At 46.6% G+C, this 12,801-nt stretch overlaps 1 protein-coding gene across 4 annotated transcripts; it reads right to left on the bottom strand.

Annotated features, from left to right (window-relative positions):
* Positions 1–7,838: 7,838 nt before the first annotated feature.
* MLNR (motilin receptor) lies at positions 7,839–12,793 on the bottom strand. Of its 4 annotated transcripts, none has more exons than XM_079323853.1 (2): positions 11,961–12,793; positions 7,839–10,091 (listed from the first exon to the last, which is right to left on the bottom strand). In XM_079323853.1, exons 1-2 carry the CDS (start codon positions 12,724–12,726, stop codon positions 9,778–9,780), a joined length of 1,080 nt encoding a protein of 359 aa, XP_079179979.1. In that variant the 5' UTR covers positions 12,727–12,793; the 3' UTR covers positions 7,839–9,777. The 4 variants fall into 4 exon arrangements, 2 of the variants coding, with proteins under 2 accessions (XP_079179979.1, XP_079179978.1); XM_079323852.1 differs by having other exon boundaries at positions 8,267–9,966; XR_013776560.1 differs by having other exon boundaries at positions 9,989–10,039; positions 11,561–12,793.
* Positions 12,794–12,801: the final 8 nt, after the last annotated feature.

The following is a 12,801-nucleotide window of genomic DNA, read 5'->3' as shown; positions in this document are numbered from 1 at the left end:
ACAGATAGATAGATAGATAGATAGATAGATAGATAGATAGATAGATAGATAGATAGATAGATAGATAGATAGATAGATAATGTCCCATCCTACAAAGGCTTTTAATCTAATTATGATCTTGAATTTGAAAGCTCCCACTGATTGGATGGGACTAAAGGATTTGCTGCCTCTGTTTGCCTTCCACCAAAAGCTGTAGGTAAAAGCTAGAGGGCAGCAGACAACAGCATCTCTGTGGAACATGAAGAGGGTAATCATTCACTCCAGAACCAAGAGAAATCATGTCATTCTCTAAAATTTGTTGAAAGGAAAATGGCACCAGCCCTACTGCAGAAATCATTCCTGCCCAGGGACTAAGTGGGCTTCTTTTGGCAAGATTACAGTGGAGAAGAGGATAGTAGTAATGAGGAAAAGTGGTTCCTAGTCTTGCTGTTCTTTTATGTACAATTCAGGGCAATTCAGTCTTTACAGTTAAGCAGCGTGTTGCCCTCTGAGCTTCAATTTTCATAATTTACAGATTGGCAAGAATTTCTGGATGGGCCTTTCCTCCTAGAAAGAGACCTGCTGAAAAAACCTACTGCTTCTCTCAACAGCTGCAGTTTGTTCCTGCATCTGTATCTTATAAACCAAATTCATTCAAGTGATTGATTGCTTAACACCCCTTTCCCCTCACCCCTTTTTTTCTTTACTTAGCAGACCTGTTTGTTTATATGTTGCATTTGAGGTGTCCCAGAAAGCTCTCATTGCTGTTATGTTGTGTTTTGATCTGGCAGATGGGAGAAAGCAAAAGCTCTCTCTGCCTTTCTGTGTTCCTACTTCTGGTATGTTTCCATTTGTGCAGGTACCTTCTGACACACAGCTATGAAGCTGTGTGGTCATCTTGACTTTCAGGATTTTTATTCTTTGCAATAATTTAATAGCCATTAGGTATAGCAACAATGCTCACAATTTACTGTGGTGTTTTGCTGGGCTTTTATGGTGCTTCTTGTACTGCTGTTAGTACATTTTTATACCTTCATCTTCATGGTATCAGTGGACTGAAAATCTCATTCCCCATCACCATCTCTTTTGAGTTGATTTGCTGAGAAAACTTATTCTTGCATTGCAGTTACCTGCTTTGCAGTATTTTTCTGTGTCTTTGAGATCCTGGATCCAGGTTTCCTGCACTATCATAATCTCTCTTAAGGCAGATGGCTTCACACCTACCTCAAAATTGTAGTTGGAGTATAATGATAAACTGTGAAGCTTTTAATGTGTTTAAAGACTAGTAAGAAGAAGTACAGTGCTTGTTCCTGGGGGTTTGGATCTTTATTAATCTCTAGAAGTTCTACTTTGACCTTTGTCTTGCCTTCTGGATTTAAAAACAAACCCTCTCCTCTTAGAAAGTTTTATCTGTTAAGCATCTGTAACAGCTAGGCCCATCAGTTCATGTAGGAAATATCTGATATTTGTTAGTACCAAGCAAGTACAACGAGGTGCTCTTTTTATCTCTTAACACCCCTTGTATAAATGACCTTGGAACAGATGTGCTTGCTTTATAAAGCAGCGTGCTGAAGTACATGCAGTGAAAATGGAAACAGTTGGAGTGTGTGGTGGCAGGAGTGTGATTTGTGAGGACTGTGATGCTGAGCAGGGAAACCTGCCCTGAGCAGGAGCCCCTCCAAGAGCCTCTGTCTTTAGCTCTCGCTGCCTTTTTAACTGCTTTGAAAAACAGCAAGATTAGGAATCATGTAAAAGTCAGTTTGACAACAGTGAAGGCAGCATCTGTCCACTCTATGTCTTGGAGGCAGAAAAAATGTTTTTGCAAATTCTCTGCCCGTCTCCTGCTGTAGAAGATGTAGGCCCTATTCCTGCTTTGTGAGGGGGAGTTCAGTGTCCTGCCATGTTGGTGGTGCATGGCACCACTGATAATTGTTTTGTGAGCAGCTTTTTCCTCACTGGTCACTGAAAGCAGCCAGTGATGCCTCTTTGTTCCTTCCTCCAAGCAGGGCCAGGTCTGTGCAGCCAGCCTGGGATTGCTTCTGCAGTTACCTACAGATATTTGGACTAAAACCCTCTCCTGCTTACACCTTCTGGTAAACAGCAGCCACTGGGGCACAGCAGAGGTGTTTAGTGGGGTGGTCAGTGAACATCCTTTGGCTGCACTAGGGCTCCTCCCAAATGGCACCAAGCACTATCAGGGTCCTTTGTAGCTCAGTGACCACTTTGAGTTTGCTCCACTGGCATCAGCATGAGTGTGGGGTCCTGGTCACTCCACACCTGCCCTGTAGGTCTGTGACCCAAACTCATTAGGTCCAGCTTCCCTGAGCACAGGTGTGGGATTTTGCTGCCTGTCACTTCTGCAATAAAGCTCGGTTTTAAAGGCTCTGTTGTGTAAATATCCCAAAGACTGCCCAGCACAAAACCAGCACCTGTCTGCTCTTCCAGTCTGCAAGCCCACAGAGGCAGTTTCTTCTAAGGCTGTCTTTTTTGATGACTATCAGTTGTAATGCAGTGATGTCTGCTATCAAATGATCTAATTTGGATATTTCTTCTTTTATGTAACAGAAATTACCTGTCAATTTTTTCTTACTGGCATGTGTTTTCTTTGACAGCCTTGTCCCATATTTTAGTGACAAAGAGGCAAGAAATCAATTTTGTTTCTGTATTTAGAAATAAAGGCAGTATTCCTAGAGCCCAGACTAAAATGCAATACATTTGACATTTCCACAGAGGCATATTGATCCTCACACACACTCCACAAAACAAGAGGTGTCTGAGAAAAAGGAAACCAAAGGAAAGTGAGAAGCTATTGTTTCTCACCAACAGCTGTAAAATGGACTCTGAAGACTAAATCAGTTAGTGAAGGGAAAATAAATCACTTAGTGAAGGGAAAATACGTAAGGCGGGAAGAATATATGGGGAAGAAATGGATCTGGGTGGATCCCATCTGTGTGATAGGGGAGTTCTATTCCATGGGACCAATTCCTACTGCTTTTCCATGTTTTCCTTTGCTTGTCTCTGGCTTGTCTCTGCCAGGGCTATTTTCAGCCATGTCTATACTTCCCTGCTTCTTTCCTGTCCCCAGGCTCTGAAGTAGAGATCTCCCTTCACAACAGGCAGCATGGAAAGTAGAAGACATTTCTGTGTTCTGTGTCTGTCCCTTCTGCATCTTCATGGTAATTTCCCAGAGGCAGGAAAATTGTCCTGCCACTCTGTGGGAGCAGCTTCTTCTCAGCTGCCTTAGCTTACAGCTTGCTCTGGAAGAGCAGAATGCTGTGGACAAGTGGATGAGATGATTCCCTGGCAAGATACGGCTTATCCAGGTCAGTCCAGCAGACTCTTCAAGTCTCTTGAAGTCTGTAAAGAGGCAATGCCTACAAGCCTCAAATAAAGTCCAGGCTGGGAATGCTGCCTGACTTGGCAGAATTGAAACCCTGGAATAAGAGAATGTTCCCTATGCTGTGCTCAGCTGCTGCAGGAGAGGGGGAAACAGCCTCTCTCCACATTCTTCTTCTTCTGTGGCTGTGGACAGCTTGTGCTTCCACAGGTTCAAAACACAACTTGTCTTTGGGGTGTATTTGGCACTACAGACAAAAAGCAGACCTATATTCAAATTAGGGAACTGATTTCCTTGTTAAGATGGGGAAAATTGCTGCACTGGAGCCACACATTCGTTGGGCATGTGCTTCCCTTTATAATCAGTTTAGCTGCAACCTGGGCAATGCTGGTACCCTTGATTTATAGCAGACACCAGGTCATTTTTATTGCTTTCAAGCTTTGATGACATTGTTTTGCAACCTCTGCAGAGCTTCAGAGTGCAGAAACATCACACAGAATGACATAAAGTATTCTAAGTTGGAAGGCACCCACAAGGATTCTCCAGTCTAATCCTTAAGTGAATGGCCCAAATAGTAATTGAACCCACTTGCAGAGTCCTGCTGTGCTTGGATACTCCTGATACAAAAGTCTTATGGAACTGTCATGAGCTCTGTGATCATCATCATAGCTGAGTCTCTGAGAGCACTGACACAGAGCTGACTTGCTTTTGCTCTGGTGAAATGCTGCTCCTTGTCACACGAGATGATGTTAAATAAGTTTTGGAAGGGAAAAATTATTACTTTCATCCTTTTGCTGTCTTTTCTCTCTTACTCTGGCCAGGGTAGCTGTCACCTCTGATACAGCAACTGCATCAGCCTCCACAGGGATTTGAGTGCCTCGTGTTGCACCAATACATGGTGGTGGTTCTTCCATTCCAGGTAAACACATCCTCCCATCTGGCATGCATTTCTGTCACTTCATACTGGTTTTAGTGATTTTCAGATGATGCATCTCAGGCTGTTTCTCTGTGCTGAATTTGGGCTCTTTGCTAAGGACAGTGGTATTTGATGGAGTCTGAGGTTTAGGTCTGACTTCAGCCCACACTGAAGGAGACCTTGTGGATACATCCCTGGCTCCATGCAGAGGTCATGCTGGGGTTGAGGGAAAACACTCTGAATTTCTTCTCCTGCCCTGCCTTTTTGTCTGTGGGCCCTAGGACAGTGCCCATGAGGGGCTATGGGGAGCAATGGAATCTGTCCAAGAGCTTTACTTGGCCTTCATATCTTGAAAAAAAATGGACCCAGCCCTTCTTAAGGGTTAATCTTTTTTTAAAACCAGCTCACGCAGAGACACTGTTAAAACTTTAAACAACTTTAACATGAGCTCATACAGGCTCATAGCTGATGGGGACAGGCTGTGGTCGAAGCATCTGGCTCCCCACCAATCCCTGGCAGCCTGGATGAGCCCTGTGGCAGAGATATTTGTCACAAACAACTTCTGAAAGAGAAATAAATGAATCCATCTGGTGATTTCTGGCTAGGAGAAGGAAAGGGAAAAGGAGGGAAAGCAGACAGCATTATCTGTGCTCCACAGTGGGAAAAAGAAGACCAAGTCCAAAAGTGGAGATAGAAGGAAAAGGGGTGGCATGCAAATGGGGTGATCTGAGGGGAAGATGAGGCAAGTGAAAGGCAGGAGAGAGCTGTCAGCCCCACTGTCCTCTCCCAGGGCACATGCCACCCCCATTCTGGGTATATACCCTTGGAGTTCTTCTGCCAGGGGGCCTGGAAGCTCCCAGCCTCTGGAAAGAAGACTGAGATGATGTATAGGACCTAGGGTGACAGGACATCAGCTCTTGGACACATGCAACCCCAGCAAAAACAAAGCAGTGTTGCTGCTTACTGCTGCTGCAGGAGGACATTCCAACATCCTCTCTGTTAGGTACTTCCAAACCTGGACTACCATTTTCTTAAATGCTGGTTTTCTTAAATGCTCTGGAAACCTCAGGACTTGGTGGCATGCTTGGAGATTTGTGTGGCCCGTGGAAGCACTGGATGACATCAGCCTTAATATTTTGGGTCACCAGAGGGGTCCTACAGTGGGGTCACTGAAGACAGCATTGCTTTTGCTTTCCAGGGTTTTGAGGCTCAGTTTGAGGCTCCATCAGTGACATCTGGGCAAGCACCAGAGATCTTTGGTCCCTTAATATTCACCCAGATGTTGCAAGCCCTCGTCTGCCTTGTCATGAGAAACACCAAGTCTGCCTCAGTAGTAAACAACGATGCAACAACTGGACTTGAGCCTGTGGAAAATTCTGTGTTTTACCTGATGGGAAAATCTTTCAACATCTACTGGTACCAAGTACACAATGGTCAAATTTTGTGTCTGCCCCCCAGCTACTCAAATGGAAATCTTTTCCCCACTTGTTTTCCCTCAATTTTCTTCTGAGCTCCAGAAAGTTCCCACCAAAGCTCAAGTGCAGCATCACAGGTGACCAGGAGTATATAGCAACAGTAAACCAATTTATAAATAGTTCCCTAAAGCTGTGAAATATACTTCTGGATACTAATTTTATCATAGATTTGGCCTATTTTGACAATGTTAAGCCTGCTCCTAAATCAAATAGGGAGTGGCACCCCAGGGATGCTGGGGCTTTTTCCCATCAGACTCAACTGAACCAAGGCCAAGACCATGTTTGTTGGTTTAGCTAATTCAGAACAATTTGGGCCATTTGATACGTCTTTGTTTTTCCACTTACTTTGTATAATCCCTTTGTTTGATTGCTGACATGGCCTTAGGCTTTGTATTTCCTGTGGGAGTGATGCAGCACAGAGACAAATGGAATTTTAAGGGAATGACTGTGGAGAGGAAACATGTCCCTGCACCTCTCTGTTTGCCAGGCCAGCTGCACATGGCCCTTGGAGACAGCATCACTCCAGCAAGTACAAGAGCAGCTTTGAACATGAGAGCTCTTTGTTCACCCAAGTGCACCAAGCCTCTCTAAAATAGCCCTTCCTTCCTTCCTTCCTTCCTTCCTTCCTTCCTTCCTTCCTTCCTTCCTTCCTTCCTTCCTTCCTTCCTTCCTTCCTTCCTTCCTTCCTTCCTTCCTTCCTTCCTTCCTTCCTTCCTTCCTTCCTTTTCCATTCCTTCCTCTCTTCCTTTTCCTTCCTTCCTTCCTTCCTTCCTTCCTTCTTCCTTCCTTCCTTCCTTCCGTCCTTCCTTCCTTCCTTCTTCCTTCCTTCCTTCCTTCCTTCCTTTCCTTCCTTCCTTTCCTTCCTCTCCTTCCTTCCTCCTTCCTTCCTTCCTTTCCTCCCTTCCTCCCTTCCTCCCTTCCTCCCTTCCTCCCTTCCTCCCTTCCTCCCTTCCTTCCTTCCTCCCTTCCTCCCTTCCTCCCTTCCTCCCTTCCTCCCTTCCTCCCTTCCTCCCTTCCTCCCTTCCTTCTTCCCTTCCTCCCTTCCTCCCTTCCTTCCCTTCCTTCCCTTCCTTCCCTTCCTTCCCTTCCTTCCCTTCTCTTCCCTTCCTTCCCTTCTCTTCCCTTCTCTTCCCTTCCTTCCCTTCTCTTCCTTCCTTTTCTTCCCTGTGATTTTCAACATAACTATATCTGTGCTTTAAAAAAGAGACAATCTCACCATGCTTCCCTTTTTATCACTTGGTCTCTGTGCTTTTCTTTTACACCCCTGTCCCTTTCTCTTTCTTTCTAGTCCATTTTTTTCTTGTATTTTTTAGTCTTTGTGGTATGGAAACTGCTTCTGAAATACTTACAGATAGCCTGCCTGCATCTGGACTCAGAGTTCCTGGGAAGTGCTATTTTATTTACAACATCCCTGCTTACACAATCCAGTACTGAATGCCAGAGGCAGCAGTGCCAGGCCTGGTTAATCCTGAGTAAACACCCCAAAATTAATCTATTTCCTAAGCCTTTGTTCTGGTGGGGAGAGAGCATTAACAAGAAGGCACTGCAATCTCACAGGTGGGATTTTGTTGCCTGTGTTACTCTACTAAGCATGCAAGGGGGATACCTTTAAACAGGGATACAAATTACTTTCCCAGAAAAACAGGCCATTTCCATGGAGTCTGCCAGGGGGAGCAGAAGCCTGCAGCTGCAGTGTCTGAGGCTGGGCAGGAGCAGCCTAAGCCTGGAGCTCCCTGCAGGAACAGTCACTCCATGAGCAGCCTGGGAGCAGTGAACTGGAGTCCCAGGGGAGAGGGACCCACCTTGGACACCCTGCAGACACAGAGCAGAGCAGGGACAAGGCTGCCTGTGGCAGGGAGTGCACCTTGGTAAGGGGGTTCAGAGCAGCATCCCACCAGGGCATTTCCCTCCTTCCTCCACTCACCTTGTGCTTTTGGTACCTATGCAATTGCTTTTGGGGAAATTTCTGATGAGCAAGTGTTTCACTTTCAGTGCAACTTAGCAGAAATTGATAAAGGAAAAGCCATTATCAGGAGACTGCAGGCATGCAGAAGCAGCTGCAAAGTCACATATCAAAGTGATAAAGCTTTTTTTCCCTCCTTGGTCTTAATAAATTTACAAAGATTACTGTTCATAACAACTTATCCGAGCTCCCCAAAAGTAACAGCTGTTCTTTTATGATAACTAAACATCCTAATGACACCCTCCTGCAAATGCAACCTAACCCAGGCCTTGCAGACAACTGCTTTCCACCAATATGAAGCTGACAGAAAAAGAAAACTTTGTGTATGCAGTGAGATAAAAGATTTTTTTTCTGTCTTTAGAATTTTTTAGATTTTATTCAGTGACTCAGAGTTACAGATTCTTTAATGGAGAACTGGTCATATTTTCAAAACTTGGAGAGGACTTGGGTTCAACTCTGCTGCTCTGAGATCTCTGAGCTAGCTGTTGAATTGATCTGGGCAGGCTGGATTATGGGCTGAGGACAGTTGTATGAGGCTCGATAAGGCCAGATGCTGGGTCCTGCACTTGGGCCACAACAGCCCCAGGCAGCACTACAGGCTGCAAAATGGCCCTGCAGAAAATGACCTGGGGGTGCTGGTTGACACAGCTGGACATGAGGCAGTGTGCCCAGGTGGCCAAGAAGGCCAGTGGCATCCTGGCCTGTATCAACAGCAATGTGGCCAGGGCAGGGATTGTGCCCCTGTGCTCAGCACTGGTGAAGCTGCATCTCAAATCCCAGTCTTTGGTTCTGGGCCATTCACTTCAAGAAGGACATTGAGGTGCTGGAGTGTGTCCAAAGAAGGGCAGTGGAGCTGGTGAAGGGTCTGCAGCACAACTCAGGAGTGGCTGAGGGACATGGAGGTGTTCAGCCTATATAAAAGGGGGCTCAGAGGGGACAGTATCACTCTCTACAACTGCCTGAAAGGAGGAGAAGTTAACAGAGAACCAATGGCAAGCATGGACATACCATCAGTGATGCTCCTGTAACCACAGACACACATCATCCATTTTGGTCCAGATTTACACCACTAGAGCCAATAAAGTAATATGTAAAATGCACAGAGCCAATGATCCTCCAGAGAAAACACTGCACAGCTGCTTCTAGCTTTTCCTCACAACCAGCCTCCTTCCTAAATTGTACAGTTGAAGTTTCCAATTAAAATCTTTCAGAGCAGGATTAATGAATTTGGTTTTGACTTGCAGTGCAGTGTTATGCAGCATGAAGTCCTAGACATAGTCCAGCACATTCAGTGATGGGTCTTGTTTGTGATAAGCTGAATTAACTTGGTTTATTATTTGCACACACAATGCACAATGTGATGCAGTGAAGACACACCACTACCATTTACCAAACACTGCTCATCTATCCTAAGGAAGTGATCTGGGTTATCTCAAGTTCTACAACAGAGGATTGGTTGCTAACATATAAATAAAAGACCTTATTTGATCCTGTGGGTCAGGCCAAAAGGACTAAGCCCAGAGACTGTTGTGTGCAGCAGAAGCTTTCCTAAGGGAATTTAGTGAAACTGCCCAGAAAAGTCCCCTTCATGATTATAAGATCAGGTACTAAAAGCACACACCTCTTTTTCAAGGGCCATTCAGGTTGGTGGGTGATTTTTTTTGCATCCATCTCCTTGTGAGACTGTGTTTTGTAAAATCTTGTTTATAAGGAAAGTGCTTTAAAATGGCGAAGGCTGTCTGGAGTTTTACCCATTACAGCTCCCAAGAAGTGCTCCTTTGCAGATCTTGGTGTTACTATTTTCAGAAAATACTAGAAATGGCACAGAACACGTGCAATGAACAATATGTAATAAAGTAAACCCGTGGTTTTACTGGCAATTTACTCCAGCTTTTCCTATTGACTTCTCATGTTTCACAAGTTGCACATCATTCTCCTTACTTCACGGTGCCTGCTTGCTCTGTTACCAAAAATGCAGGTATCCCAAAACACAGACTGGTCTGAAATACCACATTCCCTAACAAATGTCCATCCTTTTGGGACTCTGCCATGAGAAGGAAGTTCCCTTCCTTAGGGAAGGATGCCTGGAGGAGTGCGGGGTGCAGTCTCAGAAGCTGGTGGTGTACTCGTTCCTTGTGCTGGCGCTGGTCTCTGTGTAGCCCCCAGCATCTTTTGTCACCGTGAAAGCCCTTTCTGCAGCTCGGCGTGGCAGCAGCAGCTTGCAGGCTGCTGCCCTGTACTTCTTCGAGACGAGGTTGTAGAGCACAGGGTTGATGGATGCGCTCAGGTAGAAAAGCTGCAGGGCGAATATATTAAAGTACTGGGAGAACAGCATCGTCCTTATGTCCCGGGTGTTTATAAATATGATCCTGCCAATGTGGAAAGGCAACCAGCAAATTACAAAGGCCAGAACCACCACAGCTATAAGACAAAATAACACATGCAGCAGTTAAGGAGTGAGTTAACTTTTCAACCGTCCAGTAAACTAAATTTTACATGGCTGATTTTGCAGGTTCTTCTAACTGATACAAATGATACATAGAAATAATAGCATTAAATTGTTGGAAAATCATGAAAATGGGAATAGCATCAAGCCTCGCTGTTAGTCTGAAGTAAAAAGTAACTGGTAAAATTTTAAGCTAAACTGTGACACGAGGTTTGCTGACAAAAATGTGAACAACAGTGGAGTAGCATCTGTACAATTATATCAGGCACTACAGAAATCCCCCCTGTCTATGTTTGTAACACCACATACGAGATAAGAAAACAGAAGTCAGAATGAGGAGTTTTTGTGGAAGCTCCACAGCAGCTCTATTTGCAGCAGAGTTGTTTAACTTCGCATGCATCACCGAAAAAGACCCAGGCTGCACCTCAGCTACCCAAGCTCCCACAGAATTCGCTCTATTGTGACAGGATGGTACCTAGCATAAAGATTTTACAGTGTAGTCGGGCTATGATTTTCTTTCACTAAAGCTTTTTCATGCATCCCCACACTGTTACTGCTTAAGACAGCTACTAGCCTAGATGGATCTCTAGCCTGAGTCACTTCAGCTGTTTGCCTAGTCCTATGTTGAATTTTAACACAAGGAGAACAAATACAAATCCTCTTGCAATGGCAACACAGCAAGAGCAGATGAGGAGCAATTACATAAGTCTATTACTGTATTCATACTTTTAATTATTTTTATTTATAAATGCACATAAGTAAAACAAACAATCATGTGTAGAGCATCCTCCGTGTTTCTCAGAGCTTAAACAAGAGGGATGCAGCCAAAGAAAGTTTGCATCTGAAAAACACCACACACACTGCTGCTGGATCTTTGAGATAAGGGGGCACTAGTCTCATTCAGTGGGTTCTAAAATCATGCATATGGGTGTTTCTATCAGAAAACTTCATGCCTGCTTCAGTGTAAGCACCGTCTTCAAATAAGTCGGCAAAATGCTCTCAGGCTTATTAGTTTATTCCCTCTGTGCTACACTATTTCCATGCAGCTGATTACACTCTCAGTAAAAGAAATCTCCTCATGTTACTTGTAAAAACTACACTAAAGGTAGGCAAAAATAATAAATTGGGCATTTTGTTTTATATTCCTTAGTCAATAGTTGGATTTCTTTTTTCTTTCCCTTCAGATTGGTCACTACTTTCAAACATTAAAGCCCCAGAGCAGATTCAGATCTCTAACTTTTCAGAGCCTGATGCTGAGTTACTGAATGTATGACTAAGAAAATGAACTAAAAATTATCAGCATCCTGCATCTGTAGGAAGTAATTTGGTATTACGGGATTTGTCTCCGAACTGCTTGTAGGGGCTAAGTTGCTGTTTTTCAGCCTCCTTGGGCAACCAGTGGATTTACTCCTTGGAGAGCTACAAATGACCACTAAGAACTTACTTTTCAGAAGCAGCAATTTTCTATGCGGAGGTGTTGCTGCCCGCTGGAACAGACTGGTGATTTTACCACAGTTTTTTTTTTTGTTGGAAAGAAGCCTGAAGTTGCAGGCTACCTTGTACTCGGTTCTGCCTGGTAAAATTGAGAAAACGGGTATTTCTACGGAAGGCAGTCGTGTTGCTGGACGTGCAATGGCAGGCGGGTGAAGCCTCAGTTGGGAGGGAGTGAAATCCCTGCCGTGGAAGCTGCCGGGAGTACTGATGGGCTCGGCAGCGCGGCCGGGATGTCCCCCTGCGATATTCCCTATCCTGCGCGGGAGCTGCGGGTGCTCCAGCCCTGCCGTGGCCCCCCAGCCCCGGTGCTTGCCCCAGCCATAGCCCGAGGGGACGGTAGCGGGACTCACCCAGGATGCGGATCGTCTGGCGGTGCCCCTTCTCCCGGAGGAGCGAGCTGGGGCCCCGCAGGCGGGAGTTGCTCCGCCACAGCTCGCGGCCGATGAAGCCGTAGAGGACGCTGAGGCAGGTGACGGGCAGCACGAAGTAGCAGGTGGTGACCCAGAACATGGTGGCCAGCAGGCCGGACTGCAGCGCCTGCGGGGTGGGCTTGCACTCGCGGCTGAAGTCAGTCTGGTTCTCGGGCTGCTCCACGCCGACCAGGAAGAAGAAGGGGCTGGCGGAGAGCAAGGCAAATGCCCAAAGGACGCCGATGGTGGCTTTCACCCGGCGCTTGGTGACCACCACCTTGGCCTTGAGGGGGAAGCAGATGGCGAGGTAGCGCTCCACGGTGAGGGCGGTGATGTGGAGGATGGTGCAGTAGGTGCAGCCCTCGCTGAGGTAGTGCGACAGGCGGCACAGCAGCTGCCCGAAGATCCAGGGCCGGGAGCGCCAGAGGCGGTAGAGGTCGAAGGGCAGCCCCATGAGGATGAGCAGGTCCGAGACGGCCATGCTGCCCAGGTAGAGGTTGGTGGTGGTCTTCATGTCGCGGTAGCTGCGGATGACCAGCACCGTGAGGACATTGCCCGCCACGCCGAGCACGAAGAGCCCGAGGCAGACGGCGGTGATGGGAACGAGCACCCACATGGGCAGCGCCAGGCACAGCCGCTCGTCGCAGGGCGGCCACGGCCACGGCCACTCGGGCTCGCCCTCGCTGCCGTTCCCGCCGCGCCGCATCCCGCCGGGCCGGGCCGGGCCGGGGCCGCGCCGTGCCCGGGGCAGCGCCGCTCCTTGCCCGGGCCGGCCCCGCCC

This window comes from Erithacus rubecula (genome assembly GCF_903797595.1).
Source record: "Erithacus rubecula genome assembly, chromosome: 1".
NCBI lineage: Eukaryota > Metazoa > Chordata > Aves > Passeriformes > Muscicapidae > Erithacus > Erithacus rubecula.
The sequence above is the reverse complement of the archived record's forward strand: the minus strand, read 5'-3'. Positions and strand labels throughout refer to the sequence as shown.